Source organism: Tachyglossus aculeatus, chromosome 22 (genome assembly GCF_015852505.1).
Source record: "Tachyglossus aculeatus isolate mTacAcu1 chromosome 22, mTacAcu1.pri, whole genome shotgun sequence".
Classification (NCBI taxonomy): domain Eukaryota; kingdom Metazoa; phylum Chordata; class Mammalia; order Monotremata; family Tachyglossidae; genus Tachyglossus; species Tachyglossus aculeatus.
Genome location: NC_052087.1, coordinates 58,779,066 through 58,796,096, shown reverse-complemented (window position 1 = coordinate 58,796,096; position 17,031 = coordinate 58,779,066). Strand labels below are relative to the sequence as shown.

The window sequence follows — 17,031 nt, the reverse complement described above, 5'->3', positions numbered from 1 at the left end:
GAGCGCTTACTGCGTGCAGAGCACTGGACTAAGCGCTTGGGAAGTCCAAGTTGGCAACATATAAAGACAGTCCCGACCCAACAGCGGGCTCACAGTCTAAAAGGGGGAGACGGAGAACAAAACCAAACACACTAACAAAATAAAATAAATAGAATAGATATGTACAAGTAAAATAAATAGAGTAATAAATACGTACAAACATATACACATATATACAGGTGCTGTGGGGAAGGGAATCAATCAATCAATCAATCGTATTTATTGAGCCCTTACTGTGTGCAGAGCACTGGACTAAGCGCTTGGGAAGTCCAAGTTGGCAACATATAAAGACAGTCCCGACCCAACAGTGGGCTCACAGTCTGAAAGGGGGAGACGGAGAACCAAACCAAACATACTAACAAAATAAAATAAATAGAATAGATATGTACAAGTAAAATAAATGGAGTAATAAATACGTACAAACATATATACATATATACAGGTGCTGTGGGGAAGGGAATCAATCAATCAATCAATCGTATTTATTGAGCGCTTACTGTGTGCAGAGCACTGGACTAAGCGCTTGGGAAGTCCAAGTTGGCAACATAGATAGTCTCTACCCAACAGGCCGCTGTCACCGGGCCACCGGTGTGGGAGGAAGTGGGGGGAGGGCGATGGGGGGCTGCTGAGGGGCCCAACCAGTCCCCACCCTACTGCTTTCCGGTCCCCGGCGCGGCCCACCCACTCCCGCCCCCATTTCTCCATCTCTGCACCCCAAAGCGGTCTGCTGGGGGGAGGAGAAATTGTCGGGGGGTGTGGGCCTGGAAGCCGGAAACCCCAGCGCAGCCCCCGGGCCGGCCCGCTCCGCTCAGTCCACCGAGGCACGGACCCGCAGCAGGAGCCCCGAGTGTCGTCTGGACCCCCAACGCCCCATGGTGAGAGCTTTGGAAGGGGGCACGTGGACGGGCTAGACTGGGAGCCCGTTGTTGGGTGGGGACCGTCTCTGTATGTCGCCAACTTGGACTTCCCAAGCGCTCAGTACAGTGCTCTGCACACAGTAAGCGCTCAATAAATCTGAATCAATCGATCAGTCGTATTTATTGAGCGCTTACTGTGTGCAGAGCACTGGACTAATGAATGAATGAATGAAGGAAGGGGAGCAGCCATGTCTCCCCCTTTTAGACTGTGAGCCCACTGTTGGGTAGGGGCCGTCTCTATATGTTGCCAATTTGTACTTCCCAAGCGCTTAGTACAGTGCTCTGCACACAGTAAGTGCTCAATAAATCTGAATCAATCAATCAATCATATTTATTGAGCGCTTACTGTGTGCAGAGCACTGGACTAAGCGCTTAGCACTGTACTAATGAATGAATGAATGAATGAATGAAGGGGAGCAGCCAATCGCTCATTCAATCATATTCATTTATTCATTCATTCAATCATATCTAGACTGTGAGCCCACTGTTGGGTAGGGACCGTCTCTATATGTCGCCAACTTGGACTTCCCAAGCGCTTAGTACAGTGCCCTGCACGCAGTCAGCGCTCAATCAATACGATTGACTGAATGAATGAATGAAGGGGAGCAGCCATTCACTCATTCAATCATATTCATTCATTCATTCGATCGTATCTACCTGTATATATGATGTTTGTACATATTTATTATTCTATTTATTTTACTTGTACATATCTATTCTATTTATTTTATTTTGCTAGTATGTTTGGTTTTGTTCTCTGTCTCCCCCTTTTAGACTGTGAGCCCGCTGTTGGGTAGGGACCGTCTCTAGATGTTGCCAACTTGTACTTTCCAAGCGCTTAGTACAGTGCTCTGCACACAGTAAGCGCTCAATAAATACGATTGATTGATTGATTGATTGATCTAGACTTTGAGCCCACTGTTGGGTAGGGACCGTCTCCATATGTTACCAACTTGTACTTCCCAAGCGCTTAGTCCAGTGCTCTGCACACAGTAAGCACTCAATCAATACGATTGAATGATTGAATGAATGAATATGTTGCCAATTTGTACTTCCCAAGCGCTTAGTACAGTGCTCTGCACACAGTAAGCGCTCAATAAATATGATTGATTAATTGATTGATTGATCTAGACTGTGAACCCACTGTTGGGTAGGGACCGTCTCTATATGTCGCCAACTTGGACTTCCCAAGCGCTTAGTACAGTGCCCTGCACGCAGTAAGTGCTCAATCAATACGACTGACTGAATGAATGAATGAAGGGGAGCAGCCATTCACTCATTCAATCATATTCATTCATTCATTCAATCGTAGCTAACAATAATAATAATGATGATGGCATTTGTTAAGCGCTTACTATGTGTCAAGCACTGTTCTAAGCGCTCAATCAATACGACTGAATGAATGAATGAAGGGGAGCAGCCATTCACTCATTCAATCATATTCATTCATTCATTCAATCGTACTTAACAATAATAATAATCATGATGGCATTTGTTAAGCGCTTACTATGTGCCAAGCACTGTTCTAAGCGCTCAATCAATACGACTGAGTGAATGAATGAAGGGGAGCAGCCATTCACTCATTCAATCATATCCATTCATTCATTCAATCGTACCTAACAATAATAATAATGATGATGGCATTTGTTAAGCGCTTACTATGTGCCAAGCACTGTTCTAAGCGCTCAATCAATACGACTGAATGAATGAATGAAGGGGAGCAGCCATTCACTCATTCAATCAATCGTAGCTAACAATAATAATAATAATGATGGCATTTGTTAAGCGCTTACTATGTGCCAAGCACTGTTCTAAGCGCTCAATCAATACGACTGAGTGAATGAATGAAGGGGAGCAGCCATTCACTCATATTCATTCATTCATTCAATCGTAGCTAACAATAATAATAATGATGATGGCATTTGTTAAGCGCTTACTATGTGCCAAGCACTGTTCTAAGCGCTCAATCAATACGACTGAATGAATGAATGAATGAACGGGAGCAGTCATTCACTCATTCAATCCTATTCATTCATTCAATCGTAGCTAACAATAATAATAATGATGATGGCATTTGTTAAGCGCTTACTATGTGCAAAGCATCATCATCATCATCATCATCAATCGTATTTATTGAGTGCTTACTATGTGCAGAGCACTGTACTAAGCGTTTGGGAAGTCCAAGTTGGCAACATCTAGAGACAGTCCCTACCCAACAGTGGGCTCACAGTCTAAAAGGGGGAGACAGAGAACCAAACGAAACACACTAACAAAATAAAATAAATAGGACAGGTATGTACAATAAATAGAGTAATAAATCTGTACAAACTTATATACATATATACAGGTGCTGTGGGGAAGGGAAGGAGGTAAGATGGGGGGGGATGGGCTCACAGTCTTAACCCCCGTTTGACAGATGAGGCAACTGAGGCCCAGAGAAGGGAAGTGACTTGTCACACAGCGGGCGAGTGGCGGGGCCGGGATTCGAACCCATGACCGCTGACTCCCAAGCCCGTACTGGGCGGGGGGGGGGGCCTGCAGGCGCACAAACATCAGAGTCGCACTAGGCCTCGGCTGCGTCGCCTCCACCTGCCTCCTTCCGACCGCACGTTTCCTCCCGAACCGGGTGGGCGAGCGGCCTCACGCTCCGCTTGCCACCGCGTCCCCGTTCTCACCCACCCACGGGTGGGTGGGCGGGCAAGCAGGTGCACAGAAGCCTCGATCCGGGGGAGGGGAAGTGTGGGTTTCACCCCCCGGCCCCCCAATTCCACCCCTCGACTGGGAGCCCACTGTTGGGTAGGGACCGTCTCTCTATGTTGCCAATTTGGACTTCCCAGGCGCTTAGTCCAGTGCTCTGCACACAGGAAGCGCTCAATAAATACCACTGAATGAATGAATGAACGAGCCCATTGTTGGGTAGGGACCGTCTCTCTATGTTGCCGACTTGGACTTCCCAAGCGCTTAGTACAGTGCTCTGCACACAGTAAGCGCTCAATAAATACGACTGACTGAATGAATGAATGAGCCCATTGTTGGGTAGGGACCTTCTCTCTATGTTGCCAATTTGGACTTCCCAGGCGCTTAGTCCAGTGCTCTGCACACAGGAAGCGCTCAATAAATACCACTGAATGAATGAATGAACGAGCCCATTGTTGGGTAGGGACCGTCTCTCTATGTTGCCAACTTGGACTTCCCAGGGGCTTAGTACAGTGCTCTGCACACAGTAAGCGCTCAATAAAGGCGACTGAATGAATGAATGAATGAGCCCATTGTTGGGTAGGGACCGTCTCTATATTTTGCCAACTTGGACTTCCCAAGCGCTTAGTACAGAGCTCTGCACACAGTAAGCGCTCAATAAATATGACTGACTGAATGAATGAACGAGCCCATTGTTGGGTAGGGACCGTCTCTATATGTTGCCAACTTGGGACTTCCCAAGCGCTTAGTACAGTGCTCTGCACACGGTAAGCGCTCAATAAATACGACTGACTGAATGAATGAACGAGCCCATTGTTGGGTAGGGACCGTCTATGTTGCCAACTTGGACTTCCCAAGTGCTTAGTCCAGTGCTCTGCACACGGTAAGCGCTCAATAAATACGACTGAATGAATGAATGAACGAGCCCACTGTTGGGTGGGGACCGTCTCTCCATGTTGCCGACTTGGACTTCCCAAGCGCTTAGTCCAGTGCTCTGCACACAGGAAGCGCTCAATAAATACCACTGAATGAATGAATGAACGAGCCCATTGTTGGGTAGGGACCGTCTCTCTATGTTGCCGACTTGGACTTCCCAAGCGCTTAGTCCAGTGCTCTGCACACAGTAAGCGCTCAATAAAGACGACAATGAATCTCCACCACGTTTCTGCTGTGTGACCTTGGGCAAGTCACTTAACTTCTCTGAGCCTCAGTTACCTCATCTGTAAAATGGGGATTAAGACTGTGAGCCCCACGTGGGACAACCTGATCACTTTGTATCCTCCCAGCGCTTAGAACATAGTAAGCGCTTAACAAATGCCAACATTATTATTATTATTGGGTAGGGACCGTCTCTCTATGTTGCCGACTTGGACTTCCCAAGCGCTTAGTACAGAGCTCTGCACACAGTAAGCGCTCAATAAGTACGACTGAATGAATGAATGAACGAGCCCATTGTTGGGTAGGGACCGTCTCTCTATGTTGCCGACTTGGACTTCCCAAGCGCTTAGTCCAGTGCTCTGCACACAGTAAGCGCTCAATAAATACGACTGAATGAATGAATGAGCGAGCCCATTGTTGGGTAGGGACCGTCTCTCTATGTTGCCGACTTGGACTTCCCAAGCGCTTAGTCCAGTGCTCTGCACACGGTAAGCGCTCAATAAATACGACTGAATGAATGAATGAACGAGCCCATTGTTGGGTAGGGACCGTCTCTCTATGTTGCCGACTTGGGCTTCCCAAGCGCTTAGTCCAGTGCTCTGCACACGGTAAGCGCTCAATAAATACGACTGAATGAATGAATGAGCGAGCCCATTGTTGGGTAGGGACCGTCTCTCTATGTTGCCGACTTGGACTTCCCAAGCGCTTAGTCCAGTGCTCTGCACACAGTAAGCGCTCAATAAAGACGACTGAATGAATCTCCACCACGTTTCTGCTGTGTGACCTTGGGCAAGTCACTTAACTTCTCTGAGCCTCAGTTACCTCATCTGTAAAATGGGGATTAAGACTGTGAGCCCCACGTGGGACAACCTGATCACTTTGTATCCCCCCAGCGCTTAGAACAGTGCTTTGCACATAGTAAGCGCTTAACAAATGCCAACATTATTATTATTATTGGGTAGGGACCGTCTCTCTATGTTGCCAACTTGGACTTCCCAAGCGCTTAGTACAGAGCTCTGCACACAGTAAGCGCTCAATAAATACGACTGAATGAATGAATGAACGAGCCCATTGTTGGGTAGGGACCGTCTCTCTATGTTGCCAACTTGGGACTTCCCAAGCGCTTAGTACAGTGCTCTGCACACAGTAAGCGCTCCATAAATACGACTGAATGAATGAATGAACGAGCCCATTGTTGGGTAGGGACCGTCTCTCTATGTTGCCGACTTGGACTTCCCAAGCGCTTAGTCCAGTGCTCTGCAATCAATCAATCAATCGTATTTATTGAGCGCTTACTATGTGCAGAGCACTGTACTAAGCGCTTGGGAAGTACAAATTGGCAACATCTAGAGACAGTCCCTACCCCACAGTGGGCTCACAGTCTAAAAGGGGGAGACAGAGAACAAAACCAAACAGACTAACAAAATAAAATAAATAGAATAGATATGTACAAGTAAAATAAATAAAGAGTAATAAATATGTACAATAAATACGATTGATGATGATGACTGTTGCCCCCCCAACCCCAATTCACTCACTCCGTTCAATCGTGTGACAGAACCATCATAAATACAACAGGAAATCGAAAATACCATAGAATCGTATTTACTGAGCGCTCACTGCGTGCAGAGCACTGGAAGTCATCGTCATCATCATCATCATCAATCGTATTTATTGAGCGCTTACTATGTGCAGAGCACTGTACTAAGCGCTTGGCCAAGTTGGGTCCGACCTGTCGGGGCGTCCCGGCCCGTCCGTCCACCCTGGACCGTCCGGGTGTGTGGGGGGGAGGGGGAGCACTGCGTGCAGAGCACTGTACTGAGCGCCGGAGAGAGCACGGTGGGGCGAAGGAGAAAGAACCAGGCCCCGGGGAGGCGCAGGTTGTGGGTTCCAACTGAGTGACTTTGGGCGACTTCTCTATGCCTCGGTGATCCCATCTGGAAAATGGGGATGAAGACTGTGAGCCCCAAGGGGGGACAACCTGATTATCTTGTAATCATCATCATCGTCATCAATCGTACTTATTGAGCGCTTACTATGTGCAGAGCACTGTACTAAGCGCTTGGGAAGTACAAATTGGCAACATGTAGAGACGGTCCCTACCCAACAGCGGGCTCCCAGTCTAAAAGGGGCAGGCAGAGGACAAAACCGAACGTACTAACAAAATGAAATAAATAGAATAGATAGGTACAAATAAAATAAATAAATAGAGTAATAATAATAATGAGGGTATCTGTTAAGCGAATAAAATAAATAAATAAATAGAGTAATAATACTAATAATGAGGGTATCTGTTAAGCGCTTACTATGTGCAGAGCACTGTACTAAGCGCTTGGGGAGTACAAATTGGCAACATCTAGAGACGGTCCCTACCCAACAGTGGGCTCACAGTCTAAAAGGGGGGAGACGGAGGACAAAACCGAACGTACTAACAAAATGAAATAAATAGAATAGATATGTACAAATAAAATGCATAAATAGAGTAATAATAATAATGAGGGTATCTGTTCAGCGAATAAAATAAATAAATAAATAAATAAATAGAGTAATAATAATAATGAGGGTATCTGTTAAGCGCTTACTACGGGCCAAGCAATGTTGTATGTACCCCAGTGCTTAGAACAGTGCTTGGCACATAGTAAGCGTTGAACAGATACCATCATTATTCTTATTCCGTGTGCATTCGTTCAGTCGTATTTATTGAGCGCTTACTGTGTGCGGGGCACTGTGCTAAGCGCTTGGAAAGTGCAATACGGCAATAATCCCTGCTCACAATGGGCTCACAGTCTTGGGGGGGGGGGGAGACAGATATCGAAGCAAGTAAACAAGGCTTCAATATAAATAAATAGAATTATGGATGTAGAGAAGCAGCGTGGCTCAGTGGAAAGAGCCCGGGCTTTGGAGTCAGAGGTCATGGGTTCAAGTCCCAGCTCCGCCACTTGTCAGCTGTGTGACTTTGGGCAAGTCACTTATAATAATAATAATAATAATGATGGTATTTGTTAAGCGCTTACTATGTGCAAAGCACTGTTCTAAGCGCTGGGACGGTTACAAGGTGATCGGGTTGTCCCATCGGGGGGCTTACAGTCTTAGTCCCCATTTTCCAGATGAGGTCACTGAGGCCCAGAGAAGTGAAGTGACTTGCCCAAAGTCACACAGCTGTCAGTTGGCGGGTCCGGGATTTGAACCCACAACCTCTGACTCCAAAGCCCGGGCTCTTTCCGCTGAGCCACGCTGCTTCTCGCTTCACTTCTGTGGGCCTCAGTGACCTCATCTGTAAAATGGGGATGAAGACTGTGAGCCCCCCGTGGGACAACCTGATCACCTTGTAACCTCCCCAGCGCTTAGAACAGTGCTTTGCATGTAGTAAGCGCTTAATAAATGCCATTATTATTATTATTATGTAGAGATAGAGACGTAAGCGCTGTGGGGCGGGGAAGAGCAAAGGGAGCGAGTTGTGGTGATGCGGAAGGGAGGGGGGAAACTGAGGAAAAGAGTCTGGGAAGGCCTCTTGGAGGAGGTGAGCCTTCAGTAATCATCATCATAATGATCATAATGGCATTTATTAAGCGCTTACTATGTGCAAAGCACTGTTCTAAGCGCTGAGGAGGTTACAAGGCGATCAGGTTGTTCCACGGGGGGGCTCACAGTCTTCATCCCCATTTGACAGATGAGGTAACTGAGGCACAGAGAAGTGGAAGAGCTTTGAAGCCGGGGAGAGCGATAGTCTGTGCAGGGCACCCTACTGAGCGTTGGGGAGAGCACAATGGAGGAGGCGCCAGCCACTGTGCATTCATTCAATCGTATTTATTGAGCGCTTACCGTGTGCAGAGCACTGTACTAAGCGCTTGGGAAAGTGCGTTACAGCAAAGAGTGACAATCCCTGCCCACAGCGAGCTCACAGTCTGGGGGGGGAAGAGGGACACGAGGTGAGGGAATTCAATCAATCATATTAATTGAGCGCTTACCGTGTGTGGAGCACTGTACTAAGCGCTTGGGAAAGTGCGTTACAGCAAAGAGTGACAATCCCTGCCCACAGCGAGCTCACAGTCTGGGGGGGAAGAGGGACACGAGGTGAGGGAATTCAATCAGTCGTATTTAGTGAGCGCTTACTGTGTGCAGAGCATGGTAGTACTACTACTAATAATGTTGGCATTTGTTAAGCACTTACTATGTGCAAAGCACTGTTCCAAGTGCTTGGGGGGATACAAAGTGATCAGGTTGTCCCACGTGGGGCTCACAGTCTTCATCCCCATTTTACAGATGAGGTCACTGAGGCTCAGAGAAGTGACTTGCCCAAGGTCACACAGCAGACATGTGGCAGAGCGGGGATTCGAACCCATGACCTCTGACTCCAAAGCCCGGGCTCTTTCCACTGAGCCACGCTACTAAGCGCTTGGGAAAGTGCGTTACAGCAAGGAGTGACAATCCCTGCCCACAGCGAGCTCACGGTCTGGGGGGGAAGAGGGACACGAGGTGAGGGAATTCAATCAATCGTATTTAGTGAGCGCTTACCGTGTGCGGAGCACTGTACTAAGCGCTTGGGAAAGTGCGTTACAGCAAAGAGTGACAATCCCTGCCCACAGCGAGCTCACAGTCTGGGGGGGAAGAGGGACGCGAGGTGAGGGAATTCATTCAATCGTATTTAGTGAGCGCTTACTGTGTGCGGAGCACTGTACTAAGCGCTTGGGAAGGACAAGTTGGCCACATGGAGAGACGGTCCCTACCCAACAACGGGCTCACAGAGCACTGTGGAGAGTGCAACGCCGGTAGTAGACGGCTTCCCCACCTTCACACAGGTACCCTTTCTTCACCCCCTCTTTCAACCCCGACAGCGGTTCGGTCCAATTAGGCGTCTAATATATATCGATATCCGTCTCGCCCTCTAGGCCGCAAGCTCATCGCGGGGAGGGACCGTGTTTAGACAAACCACGTTGCAGCGTCCTCTCCCAAGCGTTCAGAACAGTGCTCCGCACACAGCAAGCGCTTAGAACAGTGCCCTGCCCAAAGTAATAATAATAATGTTGGTATTTGTTAAGCGCTTACTATGTGCAAAGCACTGGGGGGGGACACAAGGAGATGAGGTTGTCCCACGTGGGGCTCACGGTCTTAGTCCCCATTTTACAGATGAGGGAACTGAGGCACAGAGGAAGGGAAGTGGCTTGCCCAAGGTCACACGGCAGACATGTGGGGGAGGTGGGATTCGAACCCATGACCTCTGACTCCCAAGCCCGCACTCTTTTCCACCGAGCCACGCTGCTTCTCTAAGTAAGCGCTTAGAACGGTGCTCTGCACATAGTAAGCGCTTAGAACGGTGCTTTGAACATAGTAAGCGCTTAGAACAGTGCTCTGCACATAGTAAGGGCTTAGAACAGTGCTTTGCACATAGTAATAATAATAATAATTGGCATTTGTTAAGCGCTTACTATGTGCAAAGCACTGTTCTAAGCGCTGGGGAGGATACAGGGTGATCGGGTTGCCCACGTGGGGCTCACAGTCTTCATCCCCATTTGACAGATGAGGGAACTGAGGCCCAGAGAAGTTAAGTGACTTGCCCAAGATCACACAGCAGACATGTGGCAGAGCCGGGATTCGAACCCATGACCTCTGACTCCAAAGCCCGGGCTCTTTCCACTGAGCCACGCTGCTTCAATAGTAAGCGCTTAGAACGGTGCTCTGCACATAGTAAGCGCTTTGAACGGTGCTCTGCACATAGTAAGCGCTTAGAACGGTGCTCTGCACATAGTAAGCGCTTAGAACGGTGCTCTGCACATAGTAAGCACTTAGAACGGTGCTCTGCACATAGTAAGGGCTTAGAACAGTGCTCTGCACATAGTAAGTGCTTAGAACAGTGCTCTGCACATAGTAAGGGCTTTGAACGGTGCTCTGCACATAGTAAGCGCTTAGAACGGTGCTCTGCACATAGTAAGCGCTTAGAACGGTGCTCTGCACATAGTAAGTGCTTAGAACGGTGCTCTGCACATAGTAAGGGCTTAGAACGGTGCTCTGCACATAGTAAGCGCTTTGAACGGTGCTCTGCATAGTAAGGGTTTAGAACGGTGCTCTGCACATAGTAAGCGCTTTGAACAGTGCTCTGCACATAGTAAGCGCTTAGACCGGTGCTCTGCACATAGTAAGGGCTTAGAACAGTGCTGTGCACATAGTATGTGCTTAGAACGGTGCTCTGCACATAGTAAGCGCTTTGAACGGTGCTCTGCACATAGTAAGTGCTTAGAACGGTGCTCTGCACATAGTAAGGGCTTAGAACGGTGCTCTGCACATAGTAAGCGCTTTGAACGGTGCTCTGCACATAGTAAGCGCTTAGAACGGTGCTCTGCACATAGTAAGGGCTTAGAAAGGTGCTTTGCACATAGTAAATGCTTAGAATGGTGCTCTGCACATAGTAAGCGCTTTGAACGGTGCTCTGCACACAGTAAGTGCTTAGAACGGTGCTTTGCACATAGTAAGCGCCTCGAACGGTGCTTTGCACACAGTAAGTGCTTAAGAAATGCCATTCTTATAATAGAGCAGGCAAACCGGATCTCCGCCCCAAGGAACGGTGCTCTGCACATAGTAAGGGCTTAGAACGGTGCTCTGCACATAGTAAGCACTTTGAACGGTGCTCTGCACATAGTAAGGGCTTAGAACGGTGCTCTGCACATAGTAAGCGCTTAGAACGGTGTTCTGCACATAGTAAGCGCTTTGAACAGTGCTCTGCACATAATAAGGGCTTAGAGTGGTGCTCTGCACATAGTAAGGACTCAGAACGGTGCTTTGCACATAGTAAGCGCTTAGAACGGTGCTCTGCACATAGTAAGAGCTTAGAACGGTGCTTTGCACATAGTAAGAGCCTCGAACGGTGCTTTGCACATAGTAAGGGCTTAGAACGGTGCTCTGCACATAGTAAGTGCTTAGAACGGTGTTCTGCACATAGTAAGCGCTTTGAACGGTGCTCTGCACATAGTAAGCGCTTTGAACGGTGCTCTGCACATAATAAGGGCTTAGAGTGGTGCTCTGCACATAGTAAGGACTCAGAACAGTGCTCTGCACATAGTAAGCGCTTTGAACGGTGCTCTGCACATAGTAAGCGCTTAGAACGGTGCTCTGCACATAGTAAGGGCTTAGAAAGGTGCTTTGCACATAGTAAATGCTTAGAATGGTGCTCTGCACATAGTAAGCGCTTTGAACGGTGCTCTGCACACAGTAAGTGCTTAGAACGGTGCTTTGCACATAGTAAGCGCCTCGAACGGTGCTTTGCACACAGTAAGTGCTTAAGAAATGCCATTCTTATAATAGAGCAGGCAAACCGGATCTCCGCCCCAAGGAACGGTGCTCTGCACATAGTAAGGGCTTAGAACGGTGCTCTGCACATAGTAAGCGCTTTGAACGGTGCTCTGCACATAGTAAGGGCTTAGAACGGTGCTCTGCACATAGTAAGCGCTTAGAACGGTGTTCTGCACATAGTAAGCGCTTTGAACAGTGCTCTGCACATAATAAGGGCTTAGAGTGGTGCTCTGCACATAGTAAGGACTCAGAACGGTGCTTTGCACATAGTAAGCGCTTAGAACGGTGCTCTGCACATAGTAAGAGCTTAGAACGGTGCTTTGCACATAGTAAGAGCCTCGAACGGTGCTTTGCACATAGTAAGGGCTTAGAACGGTGCTCTGCACATAGTAAGTGCTTAGAACGGTGTTCTGCACATAGTAAGCGCTTTGAACGGTGCTCTGCACATAGTAAGCGCTTTGAACGGTGCTCTGCACATAATAAGGGCTTAGAGTGGTGCTCTGCACATAGTAAGGACTCAGAACAGTGCTCTGCACATAGTAAGCGCTTTGAACGGTGCTCTGCACATAGTAAGCGCTTAGAACGGTGCTCTGCACATAGTAAGGGCTTAGAAAGGTGCTTTGCACATAGTAAATGCTTAGAATGGTGCTCTGCACATAGTAAGCGCTTTGAACGGTGCTCTGCACACAGTAAGTGCTTAGAACGGTGCTTTGCACATAGTAAGCGCCTCGAACGGTGCTTTGCACACAGTAAGTGCTTAAGAAATGCCATTCTTATAATAGAGCAGGCAAACCGGATCTCCGCCCCAAGGAACGGTGCTCTGCACATAGTAAGGGCTTAGAACGGTGCTCTGCACATAGTAAGCGCTTTGAACGGTGCTCTGCACATAGTAAGGGCTTAGAACGGTGCTCTGCACATAGTAAGCGCTTAGAACGGTGTTCTGCACATAGTAAGCGCTTTGAACAGTGCTCTGCACATAATAAGGGCTTAGAGTGGTGCTCTGCACATAGTAAGGACTCAGAACGGTGCTTTGCACATAGTAAGCGCTTAGAACGGTGCTCTGCACATAGTAAGAGCTTAGAACGGTGCTTTGCACATAGTAAGAGCCTCGAACGGTGCTTTGCACATAGTAAGGGCTTAGAACGGTGCTCTGCACATAGTAAGTGCTTAGAACGGTGTTCTGCACATAGTAAGCGCTTTGAACGGTGCTCTGCACATAGTAAGCGCTTTGAACGGTGCTCTGCACATAATAAGGGCTTAGAGTGGTGCTCTGCACATAGTAAGGACTCAGAACAGTGCTCTGCACATAGTAAGCGCTTTGAACGGTGCTCTGCACATAGTAAGGGCTTAGAACGGTGCTCTGCACATAGTAAGGGCTTAGAACGGTGCTCTGCACATAGTAAGGGCTTAGAACGGTGCTCTGCACATAGTAAGCGCTTAGAATGGTGCTCTGCACATAGTAAGGGCTTAGAACGGTGCTCTGCACATAGTAAGCGCTTTGAACAGTGCTCTGCACATAGTAAGCGCTTAGACCGGTGCTCTGCACATAGTAAGGGCTTAGAACAGTGCTCTGCACATAGTAAGCGCTTTGAACGGTGCTCTGCACATAGTAAGCGCTTTGAACGGTGCTCTGCACATAGTAAGGGCTTAGAACGGTGCTCTGCACATAGTAAGCACTTAGAACGGTTCTCTGCACATAGTAAGGACTTAGAACGGTGCTCTGCACATAGTAAGGGCTTAGAACGGTGCTTTGCACATAGTAAGCGCTTTGAACGGTGCTCTGCACATAGTAAGTGCTTAGAACGGTGCTCTGCACATAGTAAGCGCATGGAATGGTGCTCTGCACATAGTAAGGGCTTAGAACGGTGCTCTGCACATAGTAAGGGCTTAGAACGGTGCTCTGCACATAGCGCTTAGAACGGTGCTCCGCACATAGTAAGGGCTTAGAACGGTGCTCTGCACATAGTAAGGGCTTAGAACGGTGCTCTGCACATAGTAAGCGCTTAAGAAATGCCATTCTTATAACAGAGCAGGCAAACCAGATCTCCGCCCCAAGGAACGGTGCTCTGCACATAGTAAGGGCTTAGAACGGTGCTCTGCACATAGTAATCGCTTTGAACGGTGCTCTGCACACAGTAAGCGTTTTGAATGGTGCTCTGCACATAGGAAGGGCTTAGAAAGGTGCTTTGCACATAGTAAGGGCTTAGAACGGTGCTCTGCACATAGTAAGCGCTTTGAACGGTGCTCTGCACATAATAAGGGCTTAGAGCGGTGCTCTGCACATAGTAAGCGCTTTGAACGGTGCTCTGCACATAATAAGGGCTTAGAGCGGTGCTCTGCACATAGTAAGGACTCAGAATGGTGCTCTGCACATAGTAAGCGCTTAGAACGGTGCTCTGCACATAGTAAGGGCTTAGAACGGTGCTCTGCACATAGTAAGCGCCTAAGAAATGCCATTCTTATAATAGAGCAGGCAAACCGGATCTCCGCCCCGAGGAACTTAGTCTAAAAACCTGAGCTGGAGGAGGAAGGCCTCCCCCCACCCCCTGCCCCCTCAATCCGAGGGCCGGCGGGGGACGAGGAAGTGCCCAAGGGAGAGCTGGGGGAAGAGGTGAACCAGCTAGGCGCCCAGGGCTACGGGTGCGGGGTCAGAGGTCAACCCCAAGGAGCCTTATTCGAGCGTATTTCTTGAGCGCCTACCGCGGGGTCGCCATCATCAACTGTGACTGGGAGCCCACTGTTGGGTAGGGACTGTCTCTAAATGTTGCCAATTTGGACTTCCCAAGCGCTCAGTCCAGTGCTCCGCACCTAGGAAGCGCTCAATCGATACGATTGATTGTCATCAATCGTATCGACTGAGCGCTTCCTAGGTGCGGAGCACCGTCCTAAGGGTCGGGAGAGGCGGCTCCGAGATGGGACCTGAGCGGCCGTTCCCGTCCCCTTCCCAGGCTCGGCCGTGGCCCTTGCGCCTGGTCCCGCTGCTGCCCCTGCCCCCGGCGCTGGCTTCGGGGGCCGAGACCGCCCCGACGTCCACCGTGGTCCTGCTCCTGGTGCTGCTGCTCCTGCTCCTGCTGGGCCTGGCGCTGGCCTGGCGCCGCCTCAGCCGCGACTCGGAAGGCCGCTACCACCCGACGCGGCTGGGCGCCACGGCCCTCCGCCGGGCCCGGCGCCTGGCGGGGACCACGCTGGACCGGCTCTGGCGCCGCCGGGGCCGCGGCCGGAGGGGGCTGCCCGGCGGCGAGGAGCTGGGCGAGGACGACGACGACCACGACGACGACGACGACGACGACGACGAGGGGCAGCAGGAAGAAGAGGAGGAGGAGGAGGCGCCGCGGCCTGAGCGGCAGCCCGACGAGGCGACAGCCGGAGCCGAGGAGGAGCAGGAGATGGAGGACGACGACGACGAGAAGGTGGCAGACGGCCGGGAGGACCAGGGGCCGGCGGGCAGCGCGGGGGTCCTGCTGAGCGACCTGCACGCTTTCTCGGGCAGCGCGGTCTGGGGGGCCGTGGACGGGGACGGGCTGGCGAGCGACCAGGGCCCCAGCGTCACGGCCCTGTAGGCCCCTCGCCCTCCCTCTGCCCCGGAATAAACCATCTTTCTTCCGTCACCAGCCGCTCCGCGTCTGTCCGTAACCCCCTGCGCGCCCCCCAACTCCCCCACACTACCCGCTGCAAGGGGTCCGCTGGGTGACCACGGGCAAGTCGCGTCACTACTCTGCGCCTCCGTTATCTGCAAAATGGGGCTCCACGGGGGACAGGGACTGTGTCCCTGTCGATTCGCCCGGATCCATCCCGGCGCTCGGTGCAGTGCCTGGCACGCCGTAAGACCTTAATAATAATAGTCATGATGGCATTTATTAAGCGCTTATTATGTGCAAAACACCGTACTGAGCACTGGGGAGGTTACAAGGCGATCAGGTTGTCCCATGTGGGGGGGCTCACAGTCTTAATCCCCATTTTACAGATGGGGTAACTGAGGCCCGTTTAGACTGTGAGCCCACTGTTGGGTAGGGACTGTCTCTATATGTTGCCAATTTGTACTTCCCAAGCGCTCTGCACACAGTAAGCGCTCAATAAATACGATTGATGATGAAGTGACTCGCCCAAAGTCACCCAGCTGACAATTGGCGGAGCCGGGATTTGAACCCATGACCTCTGACTCCAAAGCCCGAGCTCTTTCCACTGCCCCACGCTGCTTCTCTCATCTGCAAAATGGGACTCCACGGGGGACGGGGACTGTGTCCATCCCGGCGCTCAGTGCAGTGCCTGGCACGCAGTAAGAGCTTAATAATGATAATAATAATGATGATGGCATGTATTAAGCGCTTATTATGTGCAAAACACTGTACTAAGCACTGGGGAGGTTACAAGGTGATCAGGTTGTCCCATGGGGGGGCTCACAGTCTTAATCCCCATTTTACAGCTGTGGTAACTGAGGCCCAGAGAAGTAAAGTGACTCGCCCAAAGTCACACAGCTGACAATTGGGCGGAGCCGGGATTTGAACCCATGACCTCTGACTCCAAAGCCCGAGCTCTTTCCACTGCCCCACGCTGCTTCTCTCATCTGCAAAATGGGACTCCACGGGGGACGGGGACCGTGTCCGTCCCGATTCGTCCATATCCATCCTGGCGCTCAGTGCAGTGCCTGGCACACAGTAAGAGCTTAATAATGATAATAATAATGATGATGGCATTTATTAAGTGCTTATTATGTGCAAAACACTGTACTAAGCACTGGGGAGGTTACAAAGTGATCAGGTTGTCCCATGGGGGGGGCTCACAGTCTTAATCCCCATTTTACAGCTGTGGTAACTGAGGCCCAGAGAAGTAAAGTGACTTGCCCAAAGTCACCCAGCTGACAATTGGCGGAGCCAGGATTTGAACCCATGACCTCTGACTCCAAAGCCCGAGCTCTTTCCACTGCGCCACGCTGCTT

At 49.9% G+C, this 17,031-nt stretch overlaps 1 protein-coding gene across 1 annotated transcript; it reads left to right on the top strand.

Annotated features, from left to right (window-relative positions):
• Positions 1-774: 774 nt before the first annotated feature.
• On the top strand, positions 775-15,655 carry LOC119943840 (protein tyrosine phosphatase receptor type C associated protein). Its single transcript, XM_038765017.1, has 2 exons — positions 775-914; positions 15,044-15,655. Exons 1-2 carry the CDS (start codon positions 912-914, stop codon positions 15,653-15,655), a joined length of 615 nt encoding a protein of 204 aa, XP_038620945.1. The 5' UTR covers positions 775-911.
• The last annotated feature ends 1,376 nt before the right edge of the window (positions 15,656-17,031 follow it).